We start from the raw sequence: 14,293 nt of genomic DNA on the forward strand, positions 1-14,293 counted from the left end.
ACAAAATTGATCTACTGTTTTTAGTGTTTTGTCTCCTAATCTACTTTCCTCAGCATTGTCTGGCTAATCTGACAACATCACATTGCCCTTGTTTTACTATTATTTGTGTCCATCTTGTAACCTCTCTCTGAGACTGTTCATTCTGTTCAACTGATATTCCAGGTCACTTGCCATCATTACCAGAATTACAATATAATTGGCAGTCCTAATAGTTTTTATTTCTTTTCCCTGAACTCTTAATTCCTTTCTCAGATCTCTCCTTTGTTCCTTTTACTGATTCTTAGGCACAGATTGAATAACATGGGGAACAGGCTACATCTCTGTTTCACTCCAGTTTCAAATATTAAAAAACTGTATTGTATCTGCTTTCAGTGTTTTATATTTGTCAGTACTACAGGTCTAAAAGAAATCACTGCAAAGGTGACATTACAGATATCATTACCAGTAGTGTTGAAAAATATCACTCCAGCTATCAGAAATACAGAAACAGAACATCATTAGAATTCATAGTGTTGTCCCATTTTTGCTGCATATGTATCCTGGTAAGTTGTGCAGAGCTACACTCAAGAGCTAAAATGTAAGATTATTTCTGCCTTCCCCTAACCCCAAATACATTTTAGTGTCACTCCAACTTTTAATGAGCCATAGACACTTACATTTTTAATAATAAAATAGCTCCTCTAATAGTGCACCCTTCAGACTAACTGAGACTTCTCCATTGAATCATTCTGGTGGAAAATATATGTATGATGCTGCATCACACCTACACTAATGTGCCTTCAAATGCATATCCCAATATGCCACAGAGCTCATTCAGTTAGGTGTCTGGAGATTTTTGGCCACACAATGTCATTACCAGTTTATCAAATTACATGTTCTTTGGAAGTAGAAAAAATAACTCTTTCATATGATCAGCCTATGAATAGGTGTCCTTTTCTGGCTGGAATGTTATGTGCTGCTTTTCTGATCATAGTCTCATTCACATGGGCAAGCAACTGAAATGTATCCCTTGTAAACGTTGACTGTAGTTTTCTAAAACCTTCACCTTAAAGGGACGCCAGTTGTTTCTCCTTTTAATATTTGGCACTGGAATAAGATTCAGGGAAAAGGGTATGGGTTTGAGGAGGGGAGCAGCATCAAAGGATATGTTATGTTTGTGGGAGAATGATCACCAGCTGCAGTGGGTGTGAGGGTATGTTGACAAACCAATTTTACATTACCTTTTGTTAGCAATGCAATGCAAATAATTTCTGTCAACAATGTTATGGCACAGGTTTGTAACGCTTAAAGAAAACTAATGTGTCAGTTGGAGATATGTAATGTATGGTTTGATACTGCAGAATTACAATAACTTGAGTCTACAAAAGTTAGAAAATATGTACAATTTTATTCCAGTGACCTACACTGCTCGACAACTTGTAAGGAACAGAGATATTGTTGGGCAGAAATAATCACAAGCAATGATGGATGACATGAAACAGCACATACATAATAGAGATGGAGTGATATATTTATAATGAAATATGGTGTGGTACAGATTTCACCATATGAGAACGCAGGGCAACAGACATAAATAACATTCATGTTTGACACAGGTCAGATTCCCGACATAAAGTTTGGTATCACCTCTCAGTAAGGAATAAAATCTCTACCCATTATTCGTGCTAGTTATGAAACAGTTGAGGTCTCCTTGGGAGAAATTGTCCCATTCCTCTCTCAAGGCGGTTTTTAGTTCTTGCACGGTTCAGAGTGGGGTGTGTGATGAGAAACACATCTGCCAAGAGCATCCCATGCATGCTCTACAGGTTTAGGTCCAGAAAGTAAGCAGGCCATTCCATGAGTTCAAATCTTCACATTCCATGGTGTCAAACACTTCCATCATTCCCATGTGGTTGGGCACTGTCATCTGCAATCAGAAAATTGGGACCTGTCGCACCCCGAAACAGATGGACGTGTTCCAGAATACTGTCCCTGTAGTGTCGCTGTCCTTTAATTGTACCTCGCCCAAATATATACAGCGGTTATCGGCCATTGTGCATAATGCCTGCCCACACCATGATGCCTAGGCCAAACCGGTGATGTTCATGAACATTCTGTGATGTGTAATGTGTTCCATTCTTTCTCCACACTAAGTGGTGGGCAGCATCACTTTCCAAAGTGAAGTGATATTTGTCAGAGAACATCACTCTGCACCACTGCTGTTCACCTCGGCCAATATGCTCCCTAAAAATAAAACCAATAAACTCTTTCATGACAAAAGTGTGGCCAAAGTGGGATGCATTTAACAAGCTTCTGAGCAAACAAACAAGCCTGATTTAATTGCCACTAAATGGTAATGGTAGAGACACGTGTACCAACAGTGGTTGCAAGGTCTACAGTGATCTGACTAGGAGTGAGGTGTCTGTTACTTTGCTCATCCATGATCATAAGCACTCAAATGACATCTTGCAGAAATGTTGCCATACCACACAGAATTTTGCACTGAGCAGTTCCACAACAATGTTTGTCAAACTCTATACAGGATGAACTATCAAATGCAAATGGAGTGTTCGTGCACAGGCTTCACTGCAGTTAACATGTCCTGCCCTCTACATTTGCTTTTACTACCATTGAACAAGTGTTCTATAGCAGTTGTTGGTTGTTCTGTAGCAACCGGTAGTTGTTCCTTAACAAAGGTCAGTTATTCTGTAGCAATTGTCAAGCAGTACATTATTTCCAGTGCTGCACAGTCACATGCACACAATTATAAACACTATTATTACCTTCAATTCAAAACTGCTAATGGTTAACTTTCTTCCAGAGAATCAGGCTGTGTGGCTGCAGGGCTTGTAGTATGTGCTACGTGGATAAACCAGAAATGGAAAATACAGACTAATAGGATGAAGGAAAATAAGGAGGCCCAAACCAAAGGGAATGACTTAGACTGATCTCTACAGGTAGGCATAGCATGCAAAGCCTAAAACATGAAGAAAATTAAAGAAGAGGAAGATGGTGATGATGATTATCATCATCATCATCATGAGTGCTGTACCTGGGTAGCAGGGGTTCTGGTCGCAGGTGACGCCAGGCTTGCAGGAGCGTCCATCACCGACGTAGCCAGAGGGGCAGCGACCGCAGCGCACGCCCTCCTCCGTGTCGTAGCACTGCACGCCCGGAAAGCACGCCTGTGGGTTGCTGGCGCACGTCTCCCGCAGCTTGGCCGCTGTCAGCAGTACACAACACACTGTCTGTCAGCCTTCAGTACTTCTAATACTCTACTTAAGTTACAAAATCTCTCACAACATTACTGCGTACTTAATAGTAATTTTACAAAACTTGTATTTCCACTGCCTTGTAATCTGTATATATGATGAAATACAGCGTGGATTATCACTGGCCTTAAATACACCAGAATATCACCATCTCGTGGAGATAAGTTGGAAATTTGAAGTTTTGCAAGCAACCTCAATTTGAATAAAACTCTTGACGTTTTGACATGTATATCAACATCATCATCTGCATACATTAAACTAAATCTACATTTGCATTGCAATAAATAGTGCCAGTGTGGAACTGTTATAATGAGTGAAAATATGTGTTCTATCATGGTCTTCAGACAGACATGATTACGAGTGTTAATTAGGAGATTGACTCGTTCTACATCTATACTCTGCAAGCCACCTTGTGGTACAAGCAGGAAGGTACATTGTCTAACCACTATCACTTCTCCCCTTTCTTGATCCAGTCCTGATTGGTGTCCTGGAAGCAAGATTGTTGGTAAACCTGTGTGTGAACTCAAATCTCTCTCATTTTACCACCATGGTATTTTTGTGGGTTGTACATAGAAAGAATAAACTGACTTTTCTAGGATGGTATGTTGTCAGAATTTAAACAGCAAACAACATGGTGGATCAAAACTACTCTCTTGCAATATGTGCCACTGGAGTTGAATAAACATCTCCATGACATTTTCACACCTACTAGACAAACCTGTGATGAAATGTGCTGGTCTTCTTTGGATCCTCTCTATTTTCTCTATCAATACAGTCTGCCAAGGATCCCAGAATGACAAGCAATCCTCAAATAATGGTCAAACGAATATTTTGTAAGGTACCTCCTCCTTAGTGGGCTACAGTTCCTCATGATTCTTCCAGTGAAGCTCAGTCTCACATCTGCCAATCCTACAATTAGTTTTTATGGTTGTTTTACTTTAAACAGCACGCAGCATGTCATTGTCAATGGAGAGAAGTCTTCCGAAGTAAGAGGGATTTCAGGTGTGCCGCAGGCGAGTGTCATAGGACTGTTGCTATTCACAATATACATAAATGACCTTGTGGATGACATCGGAAGTTCACTGAGGCTTTTTGCAGATAATGCTGTGGTGTATCGAGAGGTTGTAACAATGGAAAATTGTACTGAAATGCAGGAGGATCTGCAGCGAATTGACACATTGTGCAGGGAATGGCAATTCAATCTCAATGTAGACAAGTGTAATGTGCTGCGAATACATAGAAAGATAGACCCCTTATCATTTAGCTACAAAATAGCAGGTCAGCAACTGGAAGTAGTTAATTCCATAAATTATCTGGGAGTACGCATTAGGAGTGATTTAAAATGGAATGATCATATAAAGTTGATCGTTGGTAAAGCAGATGCCAGACAGAGATTCATTGGGAGAATCCTAAGGAAATGCAATCCGAAAACAAAGGATCTAGGTTACAGTACGCTTGTTTGCCCACTGCTTGAATACTGCTCAGCAGTGTGGGATCCGTACCAGATAGGGTTGATAGAAGAGATAAAGAAGATCCAACGGAGAGCAGCCTGCTTCGTTACAGGATCATTTAGTAATCGTAAAAGCGTTACGGAGATGATAGATAAACTCCAGTGGAAGACTCTGTAGGAGAGACGCTCAGCAGCTCAGTACGGGCTTTTGTTAAAGTTTCGAGAACATACCTTCACCGAAGAGTCAAGCAGTATATTGCTCCCTCCTACGTATATCTCGCGAAGAGACCATGAGGATAAAATCAGAGAGATTAGAGCCCACACAGAAGCATACCGACAATCCTTCTTTCCGCAAACAATATGAGACTGGAATAGAAGGGAGAACCGATAGAGGGTCTCAGGGCACCCTCCACCACACACCATCAGGTGGCTTGCGGAGTATGGATGTAAATGTAGATGTAGAAATCAATCTGTATGCATATTCATAGATATTTAGTGAATGAGACTACTGGCTGTGACTATTTGGAAGCTGTGTACTTGCACAAAAATTGGTCTTTCCACCTGTTTACATGCAGTATGTACATTACGTTTGTCTATTTTGAGAGTCAACAGGAAATCCCTGCACAAAGCGTCCATCCTTTGCTGGTCTTCCTGCATTTCACTACAATCACTCTCATGGTGCTTCCGACATTTTTCGATGGTGATTTATGTGTATATTGAGAACAATAATCGTTGTACAACACTCCCTCGGGTACGACTGAAGTTACTAATATTACATATGATGACATCTCTCTGTTAACAATGATATCTTTGCCCTGTTAGCTACCACCACTAATACTGAAATTGCAGGTTGTCTTTATACGTATGACACAAAGCAGCACAGTCCACAGGTTTTTGAATGTACAGGAAAGGCTGACCAATCGACGAGCTTCCCAAATTTAAACAACAGCTCAAACAGTATTTATTAGATACTTCATTCTATTTGGCAGAAGAATATTTCAGTAGAGTTAACTGTAATTGATTTTTTCATTTACTAATTTGATGTGCTATTGTGCATTACGATACTCACAATCACTGTTAACATTACTTTGTCTTTCATTTAGCTATTAAGATCTACCATATATTTTAATGTAATTTTTTCTATACCTATTAATGTGTATGTTGTCTTATACCAAATATCCTCTTGCAAGAGGTACTTTTATGTATTCCTTTTGTATTATTTGTAATAATTCTGACACGTCCTACATCCATGTGAGTGCCTCGCAGTATTGGATTTTTGGGATATAAATAAATAAATAAGTAGTGTGTGCCTGGCAGTTGTGAGCCGCTCCAAGACTGCAATGGTGCCACAGAGCATGACAGGCCAGCATTGTTCCAAAAACTGTCATGTCATCCTCTTTATAACCATTGAACACCGTTTATCTTATTTGCTCGGAGTAAAATCCCCACTAAGTGTACCTCTGATTTCTATTTTGTGCAGTTATTCAAAACCACCTTCATTTCCAAATAATCAATAACTTCTCGTGTGGACCAATTTACATGATTCTTCGAATTATGTTTTGTGTTGCCCCACAGGCAATTTGTCTACCTACATTTGTTTTATGCGGTGTACAACAACAGTACGATTGTTTTGTCCTCCACAAATACAGCCACATTCAGTGGGAGTACTGAAGAACCCACCTGGTACTCTAAGACTTACGAGCTCTTGAACAGTATGTAATACACGATAAGACAAAAAAGAAGGACTTACCATGAAGAATTATCTGAATAGATCGGAAATGGGTAGATGTCACATACATGTACAGACAAACAAACGATTACGATTCAAGAAAAATTGGATGATTTATTCAAGAGAAAGAGCTTCACAAAGAAGCCAGTGAATAATGTGTTGGTCCCACCTCTGGCCCTTATGGAAGCAGTTATTCGGTTTGGCATTGATTGGTAGAGTTGTCCTTCTGAGAGATGTCATGCTAAATTCTGTCCAATTGCCCCGTTGGACTGTATTGATCACAAGATGGTTGAAGGGCTCTCCCCATAATACTCCAAACGTTCTCATTTGGGGAGAGGTCCGGTGACCTTACTGGCCAAGGTAGGGTTTGGAAAGCACAAAGCCAAGCAGTAGAAACTCTCGTCATGTGCGTGTGGGCATTATCTTGCTGGAAATTAACCCTGGATGGCTTGCCACGAAGGGCAACGAAACAGGACATAGAAAATCATTAACGTACAACTGTCCTGTAAGGCTGTTGCAAATGAAAACCATATGCTATGAAGTGAAATGGAACCCCAGACTGTCACTCCTGGTCGTTGGACCATGTCTTGGGCGACAGTCAGGCTGGTGATCCAATGCTGTCTGGGGCCTCTCCAGTCATGTCTTCATTGGTCATCGGAGCTCAGTTCGAAGCAGGACCCATCACTGAAGACAATTCTACTCTGGTCAATGAGATTCTAGGCCGAAGATGTGTCTGGAGATGCCTCACACAGCGATAGGATACCAACTTAACCGTCGCCCGCCATAAGGCCCGACAGGCAGGAGTGATGGTCTGGTGCCATTTCTTTTCATAGCAGGACTCCTTTGGTGGTCAACGATATTCTATACCCTGTTTTGTTGTCCTTCACATAAAGCCATCCTGGGCTTACATTTCAGCAAATCTAACACTCGCCCGCACACATCAAGAGTTTCTGCTACTTGTCTTCATGATAGTCAAACCCTACCTTGGCCAACAAGGCCCTTGGATCTGTCCCTAAATGGGAACGTTTGCAGCATTACGAGCAAGACCCCCCAAGCATCTGGGGATCTTACAATCTAACGCGCCAATTGGACAGAATTTGGCACAGTTTCCATCAGGAGGACATCCAACAACTCTATCAATCGATGGCAAGTCGAATAACTGCTTGCATAATAACCAGAGTTGGACGAACGTGTTATTTACTTGCTCAATTTGTAAAACTCTTTCTTTTGAATAAATCATTGCATTTTTCTTGAATTGTACTCATTTTGCCACGTGGAGTGGCCCCGCAGTTAGAGGTGCCACGTCACAGATCGCGCGACCTCTCCTGCCAGAGGTTCGAGTCCTCCCTCGGGCGTGGGTGTGTGTGTTGTTCTTGGCATAAGTTAGTTTAAATAGTATAAGACTAACGACCCTTCGGGATTCACACACATTTGAACATTTTTTAACATTTGTAATCATTTGTTTGTTTGTATATGTACATCACATCTACCTATTTCCGCGGCATTTGGATGATTCCTTCACGGTGCATTGTCTTTTTTGTCTTAGAGTGTATTTTCCGAATCTTTAGATAGGTACTGAACGCTGGTTTCACTGCACACCTGTAGAGAACATGCCTAGTACACTATTCATCAGCATGTGTTTTCCACGGAGGCAAGAAGTGCCCTTCGCTTTTTGTATGTGAAAGTGTCCGGGATTGTTTGTATCTGCAACGCTTTTCATTGTACATGAGTCTTAAAAATGTCCAAATTGGAGATGATCATAGTTGAAAATGGTCCTGTATGAGGATGTGTTCAAGACACGTTTATTTTGAATAGGACGACCGAAAATTTGCATATAGGCATATATGGCATAACCATGTAAGCGAGAGAAAGTTAACAAAAGGTTTGAAATTATCTGCAAAATTGAAGTGCTCTCATTATGAAACACTGGATGAATATAGTCTGGGTAATTTGCGCTTTGTTTTAACCAGAAGCTGGTTTTACACGCATCTCAGCGTTTATGACGCCATATCTCCCAAACTATGTGTCATATAGTTATGTAGTTTTGCAGGTTCGTTCAGTGGTACAGGTGGATGCTGTCTGCAAAATGTGTTATGAATACAGGTAGTAGTCAAACTTCATGCCTGATGCTGCTATTTTACTGCATGAACAGCCGAAAATACAGTAAGCGATAAAGGTTTTTCCTTTCATCACTTAGCACTGGGTGTCAGCGAGAAGAGGTTTTGTGAAGATTTGCAGTTGTGTGTAAAACTTCTTGTAAGTTACTAAATGCTCTCGTTCTCAAATACTGAGTGATTACATTGCGCAACACAATCAAGGGTCGCTCTTTTGAAACCATGTAATTGACCCCCGTTGCAACGTGGAAGTTTGAAATTTAGCTCAATGGTACATACAAACTTCCTCTGTAATGGTGGAAAAGCATGATGCTCTGCGATGTCACCCTCAGGCTCCGCGGCGCTTCAAAAGTAAGGTGTCGACACACGTGAAAAAACGGCCAAAGTTGAGAAGCTTATGCGAGGTGTAAAGTGGATTAATGATATCACAATGGCTCCAAATTTCACCACAATTCTGCCCAACGCCACCGTGGACGTGTCAAATGGTGGTAAAGCCAACACACAGCGTCTTGCCCACATTTTGACGCCTCTTCGATGGATGTCAGAACCGTGATGATGCCCAGCGGTGGAATCACGCTGTTTCATTATGGGTGGCCGAGGAAAACATTTCAGATACACTGCCGCTCAGAATTAGTCACTTTGATTAATGCACTTGGTGTTTCCTGAAGCTTGAATGATATTTGTGATGTATATAACTTTTAAGATACTTTGGCAGTTGCTCATGTTCTACGAGGGGCGTTCAATAAGTAGGGCAACATATTTTTTTCTCTGCCATTTCGGTTGAAAAAAATGTGAATTTGCTTTGGAATATCGTGGAATATTCCCTTTTCTGCCCCTACAGTTTCCGGAAGTTCCGATAGGTGGCTGCACTATAAATGGCGTCTGCAAAAGAGGTCGTTCCAAGCATAGAGCTGTCACTGAGTTTCCTTTAGTGGGAAACCAGACCATCACAGATGTTGTGAGTCGTTGGCCGAGGCGTCCCTTAACATCGCAACAAGGTCGCGCAAACCTCTCCCTCATGTGCCGGCCGACCGCACACTGCTGTGACTCCTGCGATATTGGAACGTGAGAATACTCTCATTAGATGTGATCTACGGATCACAATCAAACACCTCGCTGCCCTGCTGGGCAACGCAAGGCCTCACACAAGTCTGCGCACGCGAGATGAGCTCAGAAAACTTCAATGGACTATTCTCCCTCATCCACCCTATAGCCCGGAACTTGCACCTTCTGACTTCCGTCAGTCTGGCCCAATAAAGTGTGCTCTTTGCCAGAGGCACTACTTTCATGATGGAGAGGTTATTGAGGCAGCACGACGTCAGCTCTAATGTCGACCATAAACTGGTACCATGTGGGCATTCAGCCCCTCCCAGTAAGGTGGCTTAAGCCTGTCGTGTTGAACAGAGGTCATGTTGAAAAATAGTATTTTATGGCCAAAAGAGGGGGAATAATATGATGTATTGTAATCCTGAATAAAACCACCGTGCTATCAGAAAAAAATTGTTGCATTAGTTATTGAACACTCCTTGTGTGTACATCAAGGTTTTAGAGCTGAGATAACACAAATAATATGTTGGTTGGCCTATGGTCGCCTAATGATTTTGGGCTCTCATTTTTGGATATTGGTCGAATTAAGCTTTTTAGTTCTCATTAGGATATGTATCATTAACGAGAGAGAGAGAAACTGAAGATGTTTGTGTGAACTGGAATAATAAGTTACGGTCAAGTATATTTTCTTGGTGATCCCAACGTTTCATCCCCATCTGTGGAAACATTATCAGAGGGATCGTGGCTTTGATTTACTGCAGACAGTGACTGTTCAGACTAAAAGATTTCTTTCTCAACATTAACCCTGAGTCCGTGGACAAGCAAAAACTCCCTTCCCTCCACATCCTTTCTCTCAGAGGGGCCAGTTTTGCTACATGGTGGGAGGGCCTTTCCAGAGTTTTGAACACAAAGGAAAGAAGCCCGAGATAGAGTGAAGGTCTTAAATGGTCCATGAAGCCTGCTCGAATGTCATCTACATCTACACTCCTGGAAATTGAAATAAGAACACCGTGAATTCATTGTCCCAGGAAGGGGAAACTTTATTGACACATTCCTGGGGTCAGATACATCACATGATCACACTGACAGAACCACAGGCACATAGACACAGGCAACAGAGCATGCACAATGTCGGCACTAGTACAGTGTATATCCACCTTTCGCAGCAATGCAGGCTGCTATTCTCCCATGGAGACGATCGTAGAGATGCTGGATGTAGTCCTGTGGAACGGCTTGCCATGCCATTTCCACCTGGCGCCTCAGTTGGACCAGCGTTCGTGCTGGACGTGCAGACCGCGTGAGACGACGCTTCATCCAGTCCCAAACATGCTCAATGGGGGACAGATCCGGAGATCTTGCTGGCCAGGGTAGTTGACTTACACCTTCTAGAGCACGTTGGGTGGCACGGGATACATGCGGACGTGCATTGTCCTGTTGGAACAGCAAGTTCCCTAGCCGGTCTAGGAATGGTAGAACGATGGGTTCGATGACGGTTTGGATGTACCGTGCACTATTCAGTGTCCCCTCGACGATCACCAGTGGTGTACGGCCAGTGTAGGAGATCGCTCCCCACACCATGATGCCGGGTGTTGGCCCTGTGTGCCTCGGTCGTATGCAGTCCTGATTGTGGCGCTCACCTGCACGGCGCCAAACACGCATACGCCATCATTGGCAACAAGGCAGAAGCGACTCTCATCGCTGAAGACGACACGTCTCCATTCGTCCCTCCATTCACGCCTGTCGCGACACCACTGGAGGCGGGCTGCACGATGTTGGGGCGTGAGCGGAAGACGGCCTAAAGGTGTGCGGGACCGTAGCCCAGCTTCATGGAGACGGTTGCGAATGGTCCTCGCCGATACCCCAGGAGCAACAGTGTCCCTAATTTGCTGGGAAGTGGCGGTGCGGTCCCCTACGGCACTGCGTAGGATCCTACGGTCTTGGCGTGCATCCGTGCGTCGCTGCGGTCCGGTCCCAGGTCGACGGGCACGTGCACCTTCCGCCGACCACTGGCGACAACATCGATGTACTGTGGAGACCTCACGCCCCACGTGTTGAGCAATTCGGCGGTACGTCCACCCGGCCTCCCGCATGCCCACTATACGCCCTCGCTCAAAGTCCGTCAACTGCACATACGGTTCACGTCCACGCTGTCGCGGCATGCTACCAGTGTTAAAGACTGCGATGGAGCTCCGTATGCCACGGCAAACTGGCTGACACTGACGGCGGCGGTGCACAAATGCTGCGCAGCTAGCGCCATTCGACGGCCAACACCGCGGTTCCTGGTGTGCCCGCTGTGCCGTGCGTGTGATCATTGCTTGTACAGCCCTCTCGCAGTGTCCGGAGCAAGTATGGTGGGTCTGACACACCGGTGTCAATGTGTTCTTTTTTCCATTTCCAGGAGTGTAAATGGATACTCTGCAAATCAAATTTAAGTGCCTCGTCGAGCGAACGGTTGTATATGATTGTTAAGTATGGAGCATCAGCATACTCCGAAAGGAACCTAACTGGTATACAGTCTGGACCAGAAGACTTGCATTTGTTAAGTGATTTAAGTTGCTTCACTACTCCGAGGATATTTACTTCTACGTTACTCATGTTGGCAGCTGTTCTCGATTCGAATTCTGGAGTATTTATTTCGTCTTCTTTTGTGAAGGCATTTCGGAAGACTGTGTTTAGTAACTTTGCTTTGGAAGCACTGTCTTCGATGGTATCTCCATTGCTATCGCGCAGAGGAGGCACTGATTGTTTCTTGCCGCTAACGTACTTCACATATGACCAGAATCTCTTTGGATTTTCTTCAAGGTTTCGAGACAACGTTTCGTTGTGGCAACTGTTATAGGCATCTCGCATTGAACTCCGCGCTAAATTTTGGGCTTCTGTAAAAGATCACCAATCTTGGGGATTTTGCGTCTGTTTTAATTTGGCATGTTTGTTTCGTCGTTTCTGCAACAGTGTCCTGACCCGTTTTGTGTACCAAGGAGGCTCAGCTCCGTCGTTTGTTAATTTATTTGGTATAAATCTCTCAATTGCTGCCGTTACTATTTCTTTGAATTTAAGCCACATCTGGTCAACACTTATATTATTAATTTGGAATGAGTAGAGATTGTCTCTCAGGAAGGCGCCAAGTGAATTTTTATCTGCTTTTTTTAATAGGTATATTTTTCGCTTATTTTTCGAGGAGTTGGGGATTACAATATTCAGTCTCGCTACGACAAACCTGTGCTCACTAATCCATGAATCGGTTTTGATGCTGGTTATTAACTCAGGATTACTTGTTGCTAAGAGGTCAAGTGTGTTTTCACAACCGTTTACTATTCGCGTGGGCCCATGAGCTAACTGCTCGAAATAATTTTCAGAGAATGCGTTTAGCACAATTTCGGATGATATTTTATGCGTACCTCCGGAATTAAACATGTATTTTCGCCAACGTATCGAGGGTAAATTAAAGTCACCACAAACTATCATCGTGTGAGTCGGGTACGAGTTTGAAATCAAACTCAAGTTTTCTTTGAACCTTTCAGCAACTGTATCATCTGAACTGGGAAATCGGTAAAAAGATCCAATTATTATTTTATTCCGGTTGCCAAAAATGACCTCTGCCCATGCTAACTCACAGGAAGTATCTGCTTCAATTTCGCGACAAGTTAAACTACTTCTAACAGCAACAGACACGCTACCGCCAACCGTGTTTAGCCTATCATTTCGGAACACCGTTAGGTTCTTCGCAAAAATTTCGGCTGAGCTTATATCCGGCTTTAGCCAGCTTTCAGTGCCTGTAATGATTTGAGCATCAGTGCTTTCTATTAGCGCTTGCAGCTCTGGTACTTCCCCAACACAGCTACGACAATTTACAACTGTATCTTCGTTCTTCCTGTGTTCAGCCTGCTCCCTTTGTGACTGAAGCCCTTGTTGTTTTTCCGAGACCCTCTAACCTAAAAAACCGCCTGGTATAATGCTGCCCACGAAAGGCAGAGATCCAGATGTGAATCGGACACCGCCACATCATTTTAACCTGTCACGCATAAACAAAAGAAATATTGCATGTATTTAATCCATGTGTGCTGTTCAGTTGGGGTGCCGATAAACGCAAATGCTGTATCACAAATGGGAACGACAGTAGTCATGTTGTGGGGATGAATACAAGATATGAAGAGAGCCTTATAGGGTTGTGACAACCAATGAGGGCAGTGCAGAGAGGTACTTACAGCGTTGGCAGATGTCGCAGTGCTCCAACAAGCTCCGCAGGTACTGGATTTCCGTCCGCTGCAACACACATCGCATCATCACTTTACTGCCATGGACTATGATAACATACTCACCCGTCAGTTCACGCCTTGATCAACTCCTCGCATTTTCACGGTCACCTGGTGTAAGTATGAAACAGTTTTAGAATGTGGTAGCAGCACGTTTACTTCCTCTCAGAGAATTTAGTAAATTGTCTTCTCTCGTATTTTGCTTCGTTATTGTATCTAGCTCTTTTGTGAGTGTTCCGTGGGGGACAAGTGAGCCAAAGCTGCTTGGACATGGAACGACTCACTACACGTCATTCCATGTAGGCTTTCACGGCCGGCGTCTTTATCAGTAAACACTTCCGGGCAAGTTGCCGTGGTCGATCTGTAGAACTTCTTCTCCCTGACGTTTCGTTCTCAACTACGGAGAACATCTTCCGAGGTGAGTCGACGACTGGCTGCTAGGAGCTGGG

General features: G+C 43.3%; 1 protein-coding gene across 1 annotated transcript in view; it reads right to left on the reverse strand.

Moving 5' to 3' along the window:
* Positions 1-14,293, reverse strand: part of LOC124798056 (cartilage oligomeric matrix protein) — a 407,969-nt gene that overhangs the window by 95,833 nt on the left and 297,843 nt on the right. The window contains exons 7-8 of the mRNA XM_047261284.1: positions 13,797-13,854; positions 3,032-3,202 (exon numbers count right to left, since the gene is read on the reverse strand). Coding sequence (XP_047117240.1) covers positions 3,032-3,202; positions 13,797-13,854 — 229 coding nt within the window. The remainder of the gene's footprint in view (positions 1-3,031; positions 3,203-13,796; positions 13,855-14,293) is intronic.

The sequence above is a fragment of the Schistocerca piceifrons genome, chromosome 5, assembly GCF_021461385.2.
Source record: "Schistocerca piceifrons isolate TAMUIC-IGC-003096 chromosome 5, iqSchPice1.1, whole genome shotgun sequence".
NCBI lineage: Eukaryota > Metazoa > Arthropoda > Insecta > Orthoptera > Acrididae > Schistocerca > Schistocerca piceifrons.